Source organism: Micromesistius poutassou (genome assembly GCF_964030765.1).
Source record: "Micromesistius poutassou genome assembly, chromosome: 11".
In the NCBI taxonomy this organism is placed as follows: domain Eukaryota; kingdom Metazoa; phylum Chordata; class Actinopteri; order Gadiformes; family Gadidae; genus Micromesistius; species Micromesistius poutassou.
The window spans coordinates 18,431,101-18,443,600 of NC_140281.1; the positions used below are offsets into that span (position 1 = coordinate 18,431,101).

Genomic DNA, 12,500 nt, shown 5'->3' on the forward strand with positions numbered 1-12,500 from the left:
CGTACCTCCACCTGTAACCTCACTGTGACCCCGCCCCCAGCGTACCTCCACCTGTAACCTCACTGTGACCCCGCCCCCCCAGCGTACCTCCACCTGTAACCTCACTGTGACCCCGCCCCCAGCGTACCTCCACCTGTAACCCCGCCCCCCAGCGTACCTCCACCTGTAACCTCACTGTGACCCCGCCCCCCCAGCGTACCTCCACCTGTAACCCTCACTGTGACCCCGCCCCCAGCGTACCTCCACCTGTAACCTCACTGTGACCCCGCCCCCAGCGTACCTCCACCTGTAACCCCGCCCCCCAGCGTACCTCCACCTGTAACCTCACTGTGACCCCGCCCCCCCAGCGTACCTCCACCTGTAACCCTCACTGTGACCCCGCCCCCAGCGTACCTCCACCTGTAACCTCACTGTGACCCCGCCCCCCCAGCGTACCTCCACCTGTAACCTCACTGTGACCCCGCCCCCCCAGCGTACCTCCACCTGTAACCTCACTGTGACCCCGCCCCCAGTGTACCTCCACCTGTAACCCTCACTGTGACCCCGCCCCCCAGCGTACCTCCACCTGTAACCTCACTGTGACCCCGCCCCCCAGCGTACCTCCACCTGTAACCCTCACTGTGACCCCGCCCCCCCCCAGCGTACCTCCACCTGTAACCCTCACTGTGACCCCGCCCCCCCCCAGCGTACCTGCAGACGTCCCGGGCCCTGATGATCCTGTCCTGCCTGCTGGGGCTGCCCGCCATGCTGCTGGTGATGATGTCACTGCCCTGCGTCCGGCTGCCCAACGACTCCACCGCCGTCAAACGGCGCCGCGCCCTGGTGGGCGGGGCCCTGATCCTCATCATGGGTGAGGGGGGGCTATTGGGCGGGGCCTGGTCCTCATCATTGGTGGGGGGGGGGGCACTGGGTGAGGGAGGTGGGGGGGCTATTGGGCGGGGCCTGGTCCTCATCATGGGTGGGGGGGGGGGGCACTGGGTGAGGGAGGTGGGGGGGCTAGTGGGCGGGGCCCTGATCCTCATCATGGGTGAGGGGGGGGGGGGGGGGGCTAGTGGGCGGGGCCCTGATCCTCATCATGGGTGAGGGGGGGGGGGGGGCTAGTGGGCGGGGCCCTGATCCTCATCATGGGTGAGGGGGGGGGGGGGCTAGTGGGCGGGGCCCTGATCCTCATCATGGGTGAGGGGGGGGCTAGTGGGCGGGGCCCTGGTCCTCATCATGGGGGGGGAGGGGTTAGGGTCAGAGCCGGATTAACCCAAAGGCAAACTAGGCACGTGCCTAGGGCCTGATTGGCGGGGGGGGGGGGGGGGGGCCCAGACAGAAGGACAAAAAAAATAATAATAATTTTGAAATAGCCTATACAAATGTCCTATCTACTATTTATTTCAGTGTTAATATATCAATATATATTAATTAACTAAAAATAGTGACGTTGTTTATCTTAACGTTACGTCACATTAACGCCAATCAGTTAAGTCCGAGGGGAGGTCAGCGGGACAAGACTAAGCGGAACAATAAAGCTAGCAGGCAGGTCGTTTTTTGAGTAGGCTAACATTCAAGATGCTTTCGGGTGTGGCAAAACGTAAAAAGAAAAAAAATGAAGAGGAACAAAAGAAGAGACAGCGGGGGGCTATTGAGAATGAGGAGTTGTCGTCACGGCACAGAGCCCCTCCCCTTCCCGCCATGTTGGAAGGTACGCCCCTCCGAGTGCAGCTGAGCTTTGCGTTATTGTTGACACGGTAGCTGCTAGCAGAGGAGATTGTTGCAATTCTGTACTGTTTTAACAATGCCTGGAAATAACTGCTGCGTTAAAAACTGCTCCAATGCCTCACACGATCGTCGAGGAAACCATAAGAACAGTGGGCTAGTACACTACGTGAACAGTACACTACGATTTTTGAGTCGAATGTACACCACACACATAAAGAGAATCTCAGCCGATTGTTGCTCTCCGATCGTAAATACATGAGATTCGAACACAAGACGGAACACCACACACTATAGGGCAATCTTGTCCGATAATTGCATGCTGCAGGGCCGTGGAGGAAGAACTAGAGCAACTCGCGTCAACAGTGAAGATGGATCAGCGTCTTTTGACAGCAGTGGTTTCCGCGGTGCTTATGCTTAGGCCCTACATAATATCAGAGAATATCCGTGTCAGTTCGGCCGCGGCGCAATTAATGAATAAAGATCATAAACATCATAAACTGAATGGCTGTACAAGTGTTGTGAGACACGGCTGCGAACCGGCAACTTTCAAAAAAAGTAGTGCCGGTTTGGTTCCGTGCCGCTGCCGTAGGCTATCCAGTGGAATAGCCTACATTGACTATAATGGTTTCTAAAGCCCAGTTCAGACCAAAGATTCGCGACGCAACTCCTTGCGACTCCTTGTGACGAGACGGGCTGAGACGTTCTAAAAACGGGGCAGTTCACACCGCTGCACCGGGCGGCGACGGCGGGTGGTCTCCCTAGCAACTGTGAACGCTCTGGCACAGCTGAGAGCCGCATCAGCATCACTTCCATCCTGCTAAATAGTAAACTAACTTAGGTTTACGATTAGTTTTATTTTGGTTGAGAGTAGGCTAGAGTTGCTGTGTTTCGCCATTCTCCACTACGTCTGCATTGTAGTAGGCCTAATTCGCTGGAGCTTAGTTTGTTTAGATCCCGCTAGTTGGATACATTGCATTCTTTCGTAGTGGCGACTTCTCGACTGCAAGGGAAGCTCGGCTTCACCTAAAATTTCGAAAATTAAATGGTCAGATATATACTGTTGTGTTAACATTTCATTGATTAAAAATGCGTTAGAACACGTCCATCTCGAAGACGAGTCCGTTCAGAATCAGCTGCTTATCGCAGGTCGACTGACTCGATTTCCTTCTCATACACTTACGTGTTTAATTTGCGTGTGTTTAGACAGATGGGCGTGCACACACACGCGCACCAAGCATCACCCGCATTCATTCGTTCTTTTAAACACTCACTCGCGGTAAAACTATGTTTTCTCACGATCAAATACTCATCAATCCTAAAAGTAATGGGCTTGTACACGATGTCTTTGTCAAGAACATATGTGTTTGCTGTACGGTGTTTGCAGATGCATTGATTTAAAAGTAGGCCTACAATTTACCGCTGTATCAGCTGTTCTTTCCAAAATCATTTAACCAATCATTTACCCTAAAACTAGATTTTGTTTTGGAAGCCTGGAATATACTTTCTCGAATGTATTATTGTTATTATTATTATTATTATTATTATTATTATTTTAACGCATGGCATAGCTTACTATACTTCATTCATGTTCATTCATGCAGCCCTATGGAAAAAAAATGTTTCCACAATCCACACGCTATTTCTATGCAGTTTCACACGTATGCATAATCTTTGACATCATAATATTTAACATGCAAGTGTAGTGGTGCCTGGTTGCTGCGGGGGAAAATCAGCTTTGCGCCGGGTGCAAACTATCAACGACACATGCGTCTGTGTAGAAAGTAAATTGCGCCGGGCGCAAGATAGGGCCCTTCTTCTGTTTGGCGCACATGGCTAATTTGCATACGCGCACAGGACTGTCGGCATGGGAACATGTCGGACTGGCAGCATGTAACCATAACAACGGCTAACGTGTAACGGTAACGGTGGTCCCGTTAAAATAATGTCAATGAATCAGCTCAAGCCTAACGTTATCTACAATCGTTGTTCTGGAACCAAAGATAAGGATCTACAACTTGTAGGCCTATTTAATTAGCCTGGTTGGCACGACTTTCCAATGTTGATACTCAGCATTGGGTCTGGCCAAGACGTTAAGAGAATCCATTTCTCAAAGCGCATCCTTCAAACCTGGTTTACCCGCCCCCCTCAAATGCCTCAGTCTGCTATTGGTCGAAGCCAGAATAGGCGGTGTCGAAGCTACTATGGGGTTCTCGCTGAGTCCCATTGATTTGGCTACCAGCGGGGCTAACTGGTAGATTAAACTCTTACCAAAGCCGGTCGGGAGCAAGGCAAATACATCTTTCTTTTCTATAAATGCCTCCAGGGCTGCTCTCTGCTCGGTTTTCAATACAAATGTCCGGTTGAAATCTTTCAACGCTGTCCGCTGCTCCATGCTGCTGTTTACAATGAGGTTCCGGTCGCTGCTCTACAGCGTCACTTACTTGAACACGCCTCTACCCAGAGCCGTTGGAGAGGCTCGACGTTGATTGGCTCTTGAGTTTGGTTCACTTTTCCTCCTGAGGACGTTGTCGCATTTTTTTGGTTCTGGAGCACAGACATTGTTTTCAGTATACAACCTTATTTCAAGGATTTCAAGTTGCAGGAATTCGAAATACGATTTCTTAGTCATATTCAAACGGACCAGAAAAAACAACAAATTAACGTTTGAGTTTGTGTTTGAATCGAGGCTTGGGCGCACAGCCTATGATTATACACGATGGTTTTACTATTTAAAAAGTCTCTCGGCCAAATCGACAATCTCTGAATGTGATCTGCAGTAGCCAATCAACATAAATTCTAGTCAAGGATTTCTGTGAGGAGACGGCTCAGAGCCGGGGCAGGATACAAATAACAGAAATGGGCGGAGTTATGCCTTGTTTCCTGTTTCCTTAAAGGGGTAGTTCGGAATTTTAGACATCAGACCTCATTTCCAAGTGAGCCAGTGTGTTATTTATCATTGGAGACCGTTTTCAACATGTTTCAAAATGTAATGTGATCATTGCGAAACAAGGATAGTTTTATTTCTAACATTATTCAGTCAACACAGACATTTACATCTATAGTCTGGCGTTATAATTGGTTTGCCTCGGGTGTACTGTGGAGTGGGTAAAACTGTTTTTATTGGCAGGCTAGCAGAATCCCCTCGACTTGCGCTAGCCTAGCACCAGCGATTTCTGCAACTAGAAGGACTGAATGAAACGTGTTGAAAACGGTCTCCAATGATAAACAACACACTGGCTCACTTGGAAATGAGGTCCGAACTCATTCCGAACTACCCCTTTAAAGGAGAAAATGAGTCTGTATTTAAACCAAACCAGTTCCAACGTCCTCCCCCAGCTGCCTGCGGGACTGTGGCCACCATCTGGTTCCCGGTGGCCACCAACCAGGAGAAGGGTCTGATGGCGTTCGGCTTCTCGCTGTACGCCGGCTGGGTCGGCGCCGGCCTCTGCCTCAGCGGCGGCTCCATCATCCTCTGTTGCCACGGCAGCGGGGCCGCCCAGCCTGCCCGGGAGAACAGCTTCTACTACTCCAGACGGACGGGCCGGGCCGCGCCCCTGGACCCGCCCGCCAACCACGCCAAGAGCGTGCACGTGTGAGAGCAAAGGCATGCTGGGAAATGGGAGTCAGGAGGCCACTTTGTGTTGAGCACATAGACATCGATTTTTTAAACGCAGTGTAAGACGTAGAGTTTCAACCCACGATTTTGGCACGTTTCCGTCTCTTTTTTTTTTATTGGTTTATTTGATCAGAAAACCGTCCCACGATTGCCCAGGCAGCAGTCAAAGGTGTGAGGTACCACTGGGATCTCCTCCCGTTTCCATGGGTTACGATGCCCCGTCCCCATAGCTTACGGTCTCATTTACCATCTGGTCCTCGTTTTTCTTTTATTATTTCCTGTAAACCTTTCGTCTTTAAAACGCTTCATTCATTTGTACTTTTTTTCCCCCCATTATGCTCTTCAAAGCTTTTGCAAACGTGCTTCGCGGTATACAAAGTGCTACAGGCAGATTAGGAACCCGTTCTATGGTCTTATCGCTATGAGGTTGATCTGTTTCGTGGCTTTCTCTGATCATTTTAAATGCGGTGCGTGTTAATATCTCTATAGGCTCATTTCAGTGGACTGGACCTGCGACCCTTATATGGTCACAGGTCAGGAACAGGAACCCGGCCCCTGGCACAGCCGGCCCCGTCCTAGGGCCGGCCCCTGTCGGAGGTCCCCCAGGGGTCCCTCCCTCTCACTCGGCCCTGTCCTGGGACGGTTCCCTGCTCCACACTCCTACTTTTTAATTGTTTTTCTTATCCTTCATTATGCCCGTCTTTTTCTCTCGCTGTTTTTTTTATTTTCGAACCAAACTAGAACCAAAATCCAAACCTAACCCTAACAGGACATCCTGTGTAGCGTTTAGTCTTTGATCCAGAAGAATGGCTCCGCTTTTGTGGCAGCAACATCAGCCAGTTTGTTGCTTCATTGTGCGTTAAACATATTTGGTAATTAACAAGTAATGTTTATGATGTTCAACGCAAAGAACTTACCATTGTGCTTTTTATTTTATTTTTTTACAGTTTATTCATTGATTTGTGTGTTTTAAATGAACTTGTCATTGCATATGAACAATAAACAAAACCATTTATTCGCTTCACTCATTCTCCTGCTTCACCAGTAATTCAAGTCTCTGATGAACGGCAGGAGCTCACGCTAACGTGAGTCGTAGACACGAAAAACATTCAAAGGTCGGACCCTTTTCTGAGTGTAGTCAGAGCTTCAACGGGTCAAACAGACCCCACAAACTGATAAATACGTTAGGAGAAAGGTTTCTACCATCATGTCCGTCTTAAGGTTATTAACAATTCACAGAAACAAGTCCCACTGTCAACAGAACACAACCTCAAACAACAAAAACAACTATTATATTTATACGTTTCTCACCAAAAAGTTTGTTCTTTTCCGTGCGGCTCCGGCTGCTCTCAGGCTCACAGGACGAAGGCATCGTTACTGAACGTACATCACCAGCCCGTAATGAAGCGCGTACACAAAGTACACAAGGTGCTTCTGGGCTCAGGGTCAGGGTTAGGGTTAGGGTCAGGGTCAGGGTTAGGGTCAGGGTTAGGGTTAGGGTCAGGGTTAGGGTCAGGGTCAGGGTTAGGGTCAGGGTCAGGGTTAGGGTCAGGGTTAGGGTCAGGGTCAGGGTTAGGGTTAGGGTCAGGGTTAGAGTCAGGGTTAGAGTTAGGGTCAGGGCTAACCACTGTGGGACACGGAACAAAAACAAAAAGTGTTCTGTGGACTCACAACCGACATCACCATGGAAACCAGGACGTCTCCATCTGGTGAGATGGCGTCTTCGTCTAACTGTCCTCGTCCTCCGCGTCGAACGCATGGTTTTCCCGCCCCCGGGCCCCTCCGCCCCGGGAGCGCTGGTCCGTGGGCCCGGACTGGTACCCGTACTGGTCGCTGTGGTCACCGTTGTCGTGATGCTGGCCGCCGCTCTCGTCCCGGTCCTCTGAGTCGGGGCCGTGGTCCGGGTCGTAGCGGGGGCCCCCCTCCTGCTGCTGGTACTGGTGGCCCCGCTCCCCGGGGGCCGCCCAGCCCTGGTAGGGCCCCTCGGGGTCCTCCCCCGTGGCGAAGGTGTCGTCCAGGTGGTCGTCGTAGCGCTGGTAGGTGCTGGCGCTGGCCTCCTCCTCACGGGCGTTCAGCTCCAGCGTGCTGTTCCACACGCCATAGCAACCGTAGATCAACAGACCTGAGGGGGGAGGGAGGGGGGAGAGGGAGAGGGGAGGGAGGGGGGGAGAGGGAGGGGGAGAGGGGGGGAGAGGGAGAGGGGAGAGGGGAGAGGGAGAGGGGAGGGAGGGGGAGAGAGGGGGGGAGGAGGGGGAGAGAGTTCAGACTACAGCTGGTAGGAGAAAATTACTCCTTTGTGGAAAGGGGACAACAAAGCGTCTGTGATTATGGAATGCCCCAGGCTGCTGAGTCAGTCCTCTCTGAGTCTCCCCCGGAGAGGGGAGGAAAGGAGAGAACGTAGGAGGGAGGGGGGCCGCTGGGAGAGGAGGAGGGAGGAGAGGAGAGGAGAGGAGGAGGAGTTGAATTGAATTGAATTGAATCCTTTAAGTGTTAAGTGAAGGGAGAGGATGAGGGGTGAGGAGCGGGGAAAAGAGAATGGGAGGGGAGAGGAGAGAGACAAGGAGAGAAGAGGAGAGGGGGAGAGACGAAGAGAAGGAATGGAGGGAAGAGGAGAGGTTAGGAGAAGAGGAGAGGAGAGGAGAGGAGAGGAGGAAAGAGAACCGACTCAGAGAAGAGTGGAAGTATATCTGGACAGAACTATCAATCCTCCTGAATTCCACCACTTTGTTCTTTCCCACTCAGCTGCCAACCAACAGCAGATGAAAGGCAGCGGAGGAGAGGAGGAGGAGGAGAGGAGGAGAGGAGGAGAGGAAAAGACGGGCCCACGCTATTCCCTGGGAAACACACAGACCACAAAAGACCTCCACACAGGCTGACCTCACTGGTCTGAGCTGGCTACAAGAACACAGAGAAGTCCCTGTTTGGGGGACTTCTTCATCAACAGGAAGATGATCAACCTCAACTTCACCTTAAAAAGGAGCAAGAAAAGTTCATAAATTACCTGGAAAACGATTTGAGGAGATTAAAATAGAACATGACAATAGTAGCATAGGGACCTACCTATGCTACAGCTACCTATTCTAGAGCTACCTATGCTAGAGCTACTTATGCTAATCCTAGGGGGGGGGGGTTGTGAGGGGGGGGTGACCTATGAAGGGGGGGGGGGGGGGGGGGTTGTGAGGGGGGGTTACCTATGAAGCACCACACGGTGAAGCGGACCCAGGTGACGGGCGACAGCTTCAGCATCAGGTAGCTGTTGACCAAGATGGCGGCCACGGGCACGAAGGGCACGCCGGGCGCCATGTAGGGCAGGCGGCGGGCGCTCTCGGGCTGCCGCAGGATCACCAGCACCAGCTCCGCCATCACGCCCCCGATCGCCGTGGCGACCAGCCCGCAGGCGGCCGCGGCGCCGGCGCCCGGCGCCCGCTCCACGCCGAAGATCACGGCGGCCCAGAGGACGAAGGAGAGGAAGAAGAGGAGCAGCGTGCAGCGTGTCACCGTGCGGCCCGTGGCCGGCGTGGGCCGCGCCCCGCCGTCCGGGAGGCCCAGCCGCGCCCGCAGGACGTAGTAGTGGCCCCCCAGGAGCCGCCGCAGCAGGGGGGCGGGGCCCGTGTGGAAGGCCGAGTCGTCGCCGCCGCCGCCGCCCCCGTCGGCCCCGCCCCCGGCGTGGTACGAGCCGCCCTCCTCGCCGTCCGCCTCGCCGTCGATCAGCATCTGCTCGTCCTTGGAGGAGGCGGGGCCTCCCTCGTCGTCGCGGTGACGGTTGTCGTCGCCGGCGGCGGCGTCGGAGGCGAAGTGGTGCGTGTCCACGGTGTCGTCGGGCTGGTAGCGCAGCAGCAGCACGCACACACTCACCAGGGTGTAGGCCAGCAGCGTCCCGATGGACATCATCTCAATGAGGTCCCGCAGGCTGACCAGCAGCGCCAGGACCCCCGCCAGGGAGCCCGACACCGCGCACGCCAGCACGGGCGTGTGCGTCAGGGCCGGCACGTAGGCCAGCCCCCTGCGGAGACAGGGGGCACACACACATACAGGCAAGTCACGCCCCCACACACACACACACACACACACACACACATGCACAAACACACCAGGGAATAATCAGAAGAGGGACTATTGTGGTGGATACGTCGTCGTTCATCATGAGGACCGAACTCTGAACGGGGAACCACTGCAGTGATGACAAACATCAACAGGACACGTTGTTTCATTAAAGGTCCCGTAACATGCCACCAGGTGTGGTGTGATTAGCCGTTACGAGCCGTTTTCACATTTCACACGTTATCCGTCACACATCTAGGTGGACACGCCCACCTGTGATGTCATAAGGGGCAGATGACCAAAACGGCTCGTAACGGCTAATCACACTCACACCTGGTGGCGTGTCACGGGACCGTTAATCAACACAACGTAGAGCCCCAGTACCTGAAGAGCAGCCCGTCCCGGGCCATGGCGTAGATGACGCGGGGCATGGGGAACAGGGAGCCCAGCAGGGAGACGCTGAGCCCGGCCACCGAGCCCAGAGCCACCGTGTACTTCCCCCACTGGAAGCCGTGCACCGCGAACATCTCCATGAGCGGAGCGGAGCCGTCGATGCGCTCGTACGGAACCATGAGGGTGAGGATCACACTCACCTGAGGGGGAGAGGAATATAGATCTAATGTATTAGTTTATATTATGTTAGTTTATATTTATGTACAAGTATGATCTGTCATTTTTTATATTTATGTATGTATTTATGTATTAAGTATGATCTGTCATTTTTTTGGTGAGAGAACGGTTGGATTGTATGTGTGCGTGTGTGTTCCTGTGGGTGTCTTCGCTTGCGTGTGTGTGTGTGTGTGCGTGTGAGTGTCTTTGCTTGTGTGTGCGTGTGTGCGTGTGCGTGTGTGACCTACGGACACGTAGGCGGTGAGGCAGGTGACCAGCGAGGCAGTGATGGCGTAGGGGATGGAGGTGTTGGGGTTCTTGGCCTCCTCGCCCGTGGTGGCGATGATGTCGAAGCCGATGAAGGCGTAGAAGCAGGTGGCCGCGCCCTTCATCACCTGGTGAGGAGGTTACCATGGTTACCATCATCACCTGGTGAGGAGGTTACCATGGTTACCTTCATCACCTGGTGAGGAGGTTACCGTCCAGCTTTGCCGTGCTGGGTGTGCCTGGTGTGTCCTTGTTACCCGTTGTGCCTGTTATCGCCATTAGGGGAGCTGTCACCATGGGCCGTGCCAGTCAAAGGGTGGCCTGATTGGATGGGAGTTAAAAGCTGGCCTTCCTGTCGGCTCTCGCTCTCTCACTGCTGCTCCGGCCTGACGCGGGAAGGCTGGCTGCAGCTGCGCGCCTGACTTTCACCTCACTTTGCTTTATCCGTCATCTACTGATCTGCACTACACTTTTGGGTTTTGCTTCTCAGTACTGATTTTGTATTTGGTTACTTTAATAAATGTTTGTTGCACCTTTTCAATCAGCGTGGTCTCCCTGTTTATGTCAGCGCTACTCGAGTCAAGTGGTCCTGACAGTTACCATGGTTACCTTCATCACCTGGTGAGGAGGTTACCATGGTTACCTTCATCACCTGGTGAGGAGGTTATCATGGTTACCATCATCACCTGGGGAGGAGGTTACCATGGTTACCTTCATCACCTGATTAGGTTACCATGGTTACCTTCATCACCTGGGGCCTCATTTATAAAACTCTGCGTAAAACCCTCCCTAAAACATTGCGTACGCCCAAACCTCAGAATGTGCGTACGCACAAAAATATTCAGATTTATAAAACCGTGCGGCGCACACCTGTACGCACTCTTCTCATTATAAATACCAACTTGCGTTGAATTTGGCGTGCATGCTCGAGCGCCATGCTCCTCCCAAGTTCGTCCCATAATAGTCCTTATAAGGTCAATGCTAATTAACCAATGAATATTCCTAGTATATAAGGAGCCTTTGCTGACCTATTATTACACACGCATGCATTACACGCGCTCGCATCTCATACCCCTCGCTAAATTCTCGAGCAATTCCAAAACTGCCATATTTTAGCCTGTTAGAATACAGAGGCCAACAGGAGCATTATTTATTGGCCTTGTGCCAATATGATAATTAATTACTATGTCCTATAGGCTAATTTAATGTAGGCCTACATATATATGTATCAGGAAAATTAATACAACTTAAGTGATACAGTTGGTCTGGCCGAGGATTGAAAGATGAAAGATGAAAGATGCGTACGCACATTTCATCCCTGTTTCCGCAACATTTTCATGTGCAGAGACCTTTATAAATGAGGCCCCTGGTGAGGAGGTTACCATCATCACCTGGTGAGGAGGTTACCATCATCACCTGGTGAGGAGGTTACCATGGTAACCTTCATCATGTGGTTAGGGGGGTTACCATGGTTACCTTCATCACCTGGTGAGGAGGTTACCATGGTTACCTTCATCGCTTAGTGAGGAGGTTGCCATGGTTACCTTCATCACCTGGTGAGGTTACCATGGTTATCTTCATCACCTGGTGAGGTTACCATGGTTACCTCTGACATGGTGAGGAGGTTACCATGGTTACCTTCATCACTTAGTGAGGAGGTTACCATGGTTACCTTCATCACTTAGTGAGGAGGTTGCCATGGTTACCTTCATCACCTGGTGAGGTTACCATGTTACAATGTTGGCTGGCGGAGATAGAGACTGTTCAAACGTTAAAAATAAAATTGTGGGAATAAGCAGCACACTAAACTGGGACGTGAGTCTCCACACCTAAAACACGTTCACCACATTTTACCAACATACAAAACACACAAACACAAACCAACAAAACAATTACTCCAGAATCTCCACAACCACACTCTGCCCCGCGGCGCCACGGTAACACAACCAACCAACCACGCTCCTCTCACCCCCGACCAACCGAACGGCAGGAAGCGCCCCCCCTCCCAGTTGGAGGCGGAGATGAAGAAGAGGCCGGCGATGACGGTGAACACCCAGACCACCAGGTTGACCACGTTCAGCACGTTGTTGAAGCCCAGCGAGTTACGGACCCCCAGGGCGATGACCACCGTCACCAGCAGGGAGATGAACAGAGCCAGCAGGTCCGGGTAGGTGTCCTCACCCTTACCTGGGAGGGGGAGGGCAGGGGGAGGGCGGGGGAGACAGAGGATGGTGAGGAGGAGGAGGAGGAGGAGGAGGAA

General features: G+C 52.7%; 2 protein-coding genes across 2 annotated transcripts in view; one reads left to right on the forward strand and one right to left on the reverse strand.

Moving 5' to 3' along the window:
• LOC311355460 (uncharacterized protein) overlaps nt 1-5,303 on the forward strand; it is a gene marked incomplete at its 3' end in the record, with an annotated part of 17,724 nt that extends 12,421 nt beyond the window's left edge. Inside the window, 5 exon segments of the mRNA XM_084475218.1 lie at nt 83-95; nt 276-401; nt 513-567; nt 686-850; nt 5,044-5,303. Of these exon segments, the coding sequence (XP_084331344.1) occupies nt 83-95; nt 276-401; nt 513-567; nt 686-850; nt 5,044-5,303 (619 nt within the window).
• A 1,747-nt stretch (nt 5,304-7,050) lies between these two features.
• The window catches only part of slc7a14b (solute carrier family 7 member 14b), a gene marked incomplete at both ends in the record, with an annotated part of 7,674 nt that continues 2,224 nt past the window's right edge, over nt 7,051-12,500 (reverse strand). Inside the window, 5 exons of the mRNA XM_084475219.1 lie at nt 7,051-7,445; nt 8,515-9,326; nt 9,749-9,957; nt 10,222-10,368; nt 12,210-12,427. Coding sequence (XP_084331345.1) covers nt 7,051-7,445; nt 8,515-9,326; nt 9,749-9,957; nt 10,222-10,368; nt 12,210-12,427 — 1,781 coding nt within the window. The remainder of the gene's footprint in view (nt 7,446-8,514; nt 9,327-9,748; nt 9,958-10,221; nt 10,369-12,209; nt 12,428-12,500) is intronic.